Genomic DNA, 6,418 nt, shown 5'->3' with positions numbered 1-6,418 from the left:
ATTCACTCTCTCACCGGCTCACACTTTTCCCTCTTATCCAACAAACACTCCCTCATTCTCTCTCCAATTCCTTCCCTCCGATCCATGGCAAGGTCTCTCTCCCAAACCCTCACCCTCACGCGCCACCTCTCCCCCAAAACGTCGTCGTCTTCCTCCTCCCGATTCATCACCCTCCGCGCCCAATCCAACCTCCCCTTCCACCATGACCAAACTGAGCCCTCCCCCGCCGACTCCTCCCCCGCCGTCGATCCCCTCCTCCGCAAGCTCGAGGACGCCATCCACCGCATCATCGTCCGCAAGTCCGCCCCCGATTGGCTCCCCTTCGCCCCCGGCGCCTCCTACTGGGTCCCGCCGCCGCGGTCTAGATCCCACGGTTTGGCTCAGCTCGTCGAGAAGCTTGCGAATCCGTTGACGGAGGAGGAGTCCATGTCGATGACCACCGTCCGCGGCTGGCCTTCTTCCGCTTATTTCATTCATGGTTAGATTTCGGTTCTTTGGGTTTTTGTTCTTTTCAATTGAATTATTTTATTCGCATGCACAATTTGATCATCTGAGTCTGTTGATCAATTCGATTGCTCGATTCTTCTGGTTTTCTTGGAATTGGAGAATTCATGTTATGAGAATTGGTGTTTGATTTGTAAAGGATTGATTTTTGGAAACATTGAGGTTTAAGAATGTTGATTGATCAATTGTGTTTTTATGCTATATTGTAGGTTCAACTCCACTGATGGAGGCCTTCGTTCCGGAATCTAGTAATGTGGAGCAAAGGTTGGACAGTGCCGATCATAAGTCGGATGCTGCACCCAAGTCTGAGGAGGAAGAAGGATGAACCATACATTTTCTGAAAAGCGGCATCTGAGGTGTGCCTCTTTGAAGGATGAATTGTTTTGCTAATTGAGGTTAATGTTCCTATAATCAAATAGTCGAAACTAATTCAGGGGTTTTTTAAGATGGCTTATCGCTAGAAATTTTGGCTTGCAGAAGTAGATTTGAGTAGGTAGGAAGAGTGAGTTAGTTTTCTTCTTGAAATAAGAATGAAGTTATAATACTAGATTTTGACCCATGCTTCTATGTGTTGCACAATGCGCTGGTCAACTTTGGCCTATTTTGGTGAGCGGTCCTTTGAGCTTGTTCCGGTATATTGTTCTGGTCCATGCTTTATGTGCTGCTGAATGTTGAATTAACTTGAGAGATGTGTGTTAAGTTACTGATATGATGCTTTGTTGAGTTTTGTTATGGGGTCAACTCCAAAGTAATGTTCAGAGTATAGTTGGGGTAATTGTAGGGAAGAGGTCTGTGACGGTTGAAATATTTGGTGATACTAACTTCTAAGTCTTTGTAGTTGTAAAGCAAAGCTATTGCTTGAAAGCTGATTATATGTTGGTTGCTGGATATGCAGGCTTATCTAGTCTTGGATATTTCATGTAGGATCAAAGCTGTGACTAAAGGCATGTTGTCAGGTAATGAGCTGTGTACAGATGCAACCTGGTTAGTTGAGACGGAGTAGCTTCTATCCCAAAGTTCAGTACCCAAAAGGAGCCATTGTAATTATTTCCTTGCGTATGTAAATAGAGCAAATCAATAACTGTATCAAATGTACTTTATTTGTACTGCCCCTCTGCCTCTGCATCCTCTGTTTTTGGGTTTATCATCTACATTCCAGGTTTCGATGATCATGTATATATCAATGAAAATCCTTTCTTCCTGACCAAGTCGTTAAATATTTGCTTTTCAATGTTTATAACTTATAAGAACCAAGCACTAGTTATACAGGAAATGAATATGAAACCAGCTGTGTATGGACTTTGGACTGAGTTTTTTCCTTTGAATATCACATTCCATTCAATAACGGGGGCTGTGGCCTGTGATTGTGCTAGCTTAGTAAGCTTAGGTTGATTTGTAGTGGTTGGTATTTGTGGGCTCGTTTTTGGTGTGTCAATGTAATGCATGTGTATAAATGTATAATAGTATTGATAATGGAGGTCGGTTTAGCTAAGTAGCAACTTGTAATGACAGTACATATCAAAGATGCGAATCGCATGTTAGTCAAATCCAACATGTGTTTGCAATTTTCTTTTGCTGTCTTGCTTAGCTTTTCTCGTGTCTTCCTGCACCTGTGGAGGGATTGTGTTTCTATCGAAGTATAATGATTCTTAATTAATGAAGTTATTTATTCTCTTGAAAAAAAAAAAATCTCAAATTCTTTTTAGAAAAATCTCAAAGAACATGTGTTAAAGGATGAACGAAATTTTTTGAGAGAAAAAGGAGAAGGAATTGGATCACAGACTTTTGACAATTTGAGAGAAGCAAAAGTCATCATTATTCAACCTAAACTATATAAATACCAGTCCAAGAAAGAACCTATATAAAACCTAAACCCTAATCCTAAACGCCTCTCCTTGGTCACCCTCCCAAAAAATCGTCGACCGCTTCAAGCCTTCAACCATGCAGAAACGAAAACCTCTTCCCAACAACAAAGAAGTGCATACCAACAAAGCATCAAGTGTTAAAAGATATAAATCCCACATTTGAAAAAATGGAACTTTGCTTGTGGTTTATAATGGTTTAGGCTACTCAATCAATTACCAATTGATTTTGGATGTGAACCCCAGACCACTTCATCACACGGACTCCACGTCACTTTAAATGTTGTCTATGTGTTAGGCTTGAAAATTCGCCACACAAGCGGGGGGGTGCTAAGATATAAATCTCACATCGGGAAAAATGAAACCTTGCATGTGGTGGTTTATAAGGAGAAAAAACCTTTATAATACTGGAGAGTGGAGAGCTTCCTCAAAATGTCATTAACCTCGCTCAGTCGCTCTTCCAGTGCTATCGTGTCTGCAAGACTTGGCCCGGCTCCGGGACTTCCGGCCAGTACAACGTCGGCGTTACCAAGCTTCCTAGCTGCCCTGAAGCAACAATTGTCGGTTCATGCAATGGGTTCCTCTGCCTGTACCATGACTACTTTGTCGTTACTTTGTCGTTTATAATGGAAAATATTCTGTTTCTAATCCCATGACCGGTGAGCAACTTTGGGTCGATCCTGCAGAGGATAGATTTGATAGTTGTGGTTTTGGGTACAGTCCCATCAGTAACAAAATAGTTTTGTTCGAGAAAGACACGGATTTTAAACCGGATCATGACATGTTGTGGACATCAGAATGTATAGTATTTATTCAAAGTGGATATATCTGAATGGATTTCTTCATTGCATCTGTACACACCGTGAACGTACTCTTGAGTTCTCGATAGTTTCTTTTGATGTCGAAAGTGAGCATTTCCAGCTGTTACCAATACCTGAGTATCATATTGGTCAGATGCCGGCGGCCTATAGATTAGAACTCGGAGTATCGGATGGGAGGCTCTATGTAACAGTTGCCTTTAAAGAGAAAATAGTTGTTTGGGTGATGAAGGATTATGGCATTATTAAAGAGTCTTGGATATCAGAGAGTTTGAAATTAGAGACAACTCTCATCAACTAACTTATTGTCAATTATTGAACTATGCACAAGGGAAAGCTTTGCTGTTAGGTTGGCATCGCTTGTATCCTTATACTGCTGGAACAGATGTTCTTGTGAGGATTCGGGTTGGTGAAGTACCACCGTTTGTGAAAGCATGGATCCATATTCCGAGCTTTGTTTCTCTTAAAGATGTCATCATGGGTCAGAAGTAGCTTTGTTCTTTTGTATGTGCAATTTGATACTTCAATTAATTAAGGTCATGATCAATTCCGATAAAGCTAGTGTTTGTCTTTGCAGATTAGTTTTGTTTATAGCTTGATCATCCTTAATTCCTTTTGTATTATCAGCACTATTCCTTAATCCGTCATTTAATTGATGTTGCTTAGCAGATTTTGTCGCAGTTTGTTTTCCGTCTTTTCTTTAGCACCTCTAAGAGTAATGTAGTCCTTCAATGACTGTGTACATTAACCTCCACAATATGTGTACTGTTGCACACAAATATTGTAGTCTATCTTTTCTTGCCTGCTAAGTTAAAGGACTGGTAACCCTAAGCAAACCGAGTTTAGATATTCCCTTGTTGACTAACGTAAACTAATAGATATGCAAGTCGTAAAAAATTTTAGCTTTCACAAAATCAAGTAACAATCATATCTCACAATTAATTACAAAATAAGGGCTATGACATATAAACATGTTCACTCCTCAGCATCATAACCCCTCGACTCCTCTAAAACTAAATAGAGAATTTTTTAGGTAAATTCCTGGCAATGAAACCTCCTGACTTGATTGTGATTTCAAACTAAACCCAAGCACGGTGCAGAGGTAAATGGGCATTTTCCCTTCATTTTATGTGTGCATTGCTCTAATGCTAATAGGAATTTCGGTTCCATATAGTGATGTATTTACAAGGATTATGTTTTTTCCTACATAGCTAAGGTAGGATTATGTTTTCTCCTACATAGCTAAGGTACTCTGTAATCCTGTATATATAAGAAGCTCCTGAGCCTAAACTTTCATCACCCTCCCAGAAAATCGTCGACCGCTTTTAACCATGCAGAAACGCGAACCTCTTCGCATCCCCAGCCCCCGAACAACAAAGAACAACAGACCAAAAAAGCATCAAGAAGAAGATGAGAATCCTATATTTCCCGATTGCCAGACCACATAATACTGGAGATCTTCTCCAAAATGTCGACAACCTCGCTCTTCCAATGCTCTCGTGTCTGCAAGACTTGGCGTCGCTTACTCTCAGACCCTGACTTCACCAAAACCCTAATTTCACCGACTCTCACACCACAACAACTATGGGCAATAGCCACACTTGTGTTGCCACAAAAGAAATAGATTGTGCATAATTGGCCTGACCCTCTCTTCTTCAACTAAAAACTATATGCATATCCCCACAAATAAATAATATATGTGGCTTATGAATTTTTTATATATTCTCGGGTCAACATTTCAAGAAAAGGATGTGATTGGGACCCACCTTGCAATTAAATTTGTAGATACTAATATTAAAGTTGTTTTCTGATAAACTTGTTGCCGCACTCGGTTGATCTATTTTTAATTTTATTTGGAGAAAGTTAACTTATTTGACACTAATAATTATATGAGATTTTTACATTCAATATATATGACCAAGTGGGTCATGAGCTGAACTTTTTTTTTTGGCAACAAACGAATAAGTAATTAATTAAAACTTCTTTTCTGGGAAGAATTGGACCAACGTGAAAGAACTCTAATGGAGGAAGAAGTTTCTCTCCTGTGAAGCTGTGAGATAAGGATTCGTGAGATAATCTGATAATCAAGGCGGACTGAAAAGATTGTCTTCTTTGTTTCGTCATCTAGTTGTGAGTATTTCTTCCTCTTGTAAATCCTAATAGAGAATATTGATTGTTAGCTTCAGTTTCAGAGCTTTTAATCTATAGTAGACACTAGCACTCATAAAGTTTCTTTCCTTTCTTCAATCTAGTCAATTTGGTTTGGTTTTTTTTATTTTTTTATTTTTTTTTATGGATTCTTATTATACGGATTGAACCACCCCAACTTTTTCAGTTATTCGATTGTTTCTGCATTGAGGAAAAACGCTGAAGAAGTAGGGGGATTCTAATTTTAATGATTAAGTTGATTTTAGAATGGTGAAGTTTGTTTGATTCTTTTCTAGTGATGTTACATACGAGTTTTAGTTTTTGCAAATATCATATGAATGAGGTCTTTGGTATGCGCAATTCTGTTTCCATGTTCACCCTCTCCCTTTCTTCATTATGTAGGAAAACAAATTGTGATGACAAATGCATTCTGTTAAGTTTCAATGAACATTAATGTTTGTTGCAGGTTCAATGGATAAGACCTGGGTTAAGCTACACAGGAATAGCACAGAATTTAAGGTCGGACTTCAAAATTTCATCCAAAACTCCCTCAATGTGGTCTCCCACGAGGAAAAGATTAAATGCCCTTGTCGATTATGTGCTAATCGTTCTTGGCGGAGCCCTGGTGTAGTGTACAAGCACATGAAAGCTGAAGGTCCAGACTATGCAGATGGATTGTGGGATGAACATGGTGAAGATTTACCCAACCTTGTATTCTTAGACGAATTCAAAGGAGAAATGGAAGACCAACCTGAGGAAAATCTAGGCATGGATGATTTGTTGACAGATGCATTTCCATATTATAGTCCAGCTAGTTCACCCCACATTAGGGATGATGGTGCAACCATGAACAATGAACCTGCAGAAGTACAAAGACTCTACAACTTGATGAATGAGGCCAATGTTGAGTTATATCCTGGTTCAACAAAAATGAAAAAGTTGGAGTATCTAGTGCGCTTGTATCAAATCAAGTGTTCGGGAGGAGTCTCTGACAAGACCGTATCATCGTTTTTGAAGCTCACAAAATCAATACTTCCAGATGGTGAGACACTACCAGACAACTTCTACCAAGCCAAAAGGTTAGTT

General features: G+C 39.5%; 1 protein-coding gene across 1 annotated transcript; it reads left to right on the top strand.

Annotated features, from left to right (window-relative positions):
• LOC101314195 lies at positions 1-1,834 on the top strand. Its single transcript, XM_004303769.1, has 3 exons — positions 1-478; positions 714-860; positions 1,400-1,834. The coding sequence occupies exons 1-2, from the start codon at positions 85-87 to the stop codon at positions 827-829; spliced, it is 510 nt and encodes a 169-aa protein (XP_004303817.1). The 5' UTR covers positions 1-84; the 3' UTR covers positions 830-860; positions 1,400-1,834.
• Positions 1,835-6,418: the final 4,584 nt, after the last annotated feature.

The sequence above is a fragment of the Fragaria vesca genome, linkage group LG6 (assembly GCF_000184155.1).
Source record: "Fragaria vesca subsp. vesca linkage group LG6, FraVesHawaii_1.0, whole genome shotgun sequence".
In the NCBI taxonomy this organism is placed as follows: domain Eukaryota; kingdom Viridiplantae; phylum Streptophyta; class Magnoliopsida; order Rosales; family Rosaceae; genus Fragaria; species Fragaria vesca.
The sequence above is the reverse complement of the archived record's forward strand: the minus strand, read 5'-3'. Positions and strand labels throughout refer to the sequence as shown.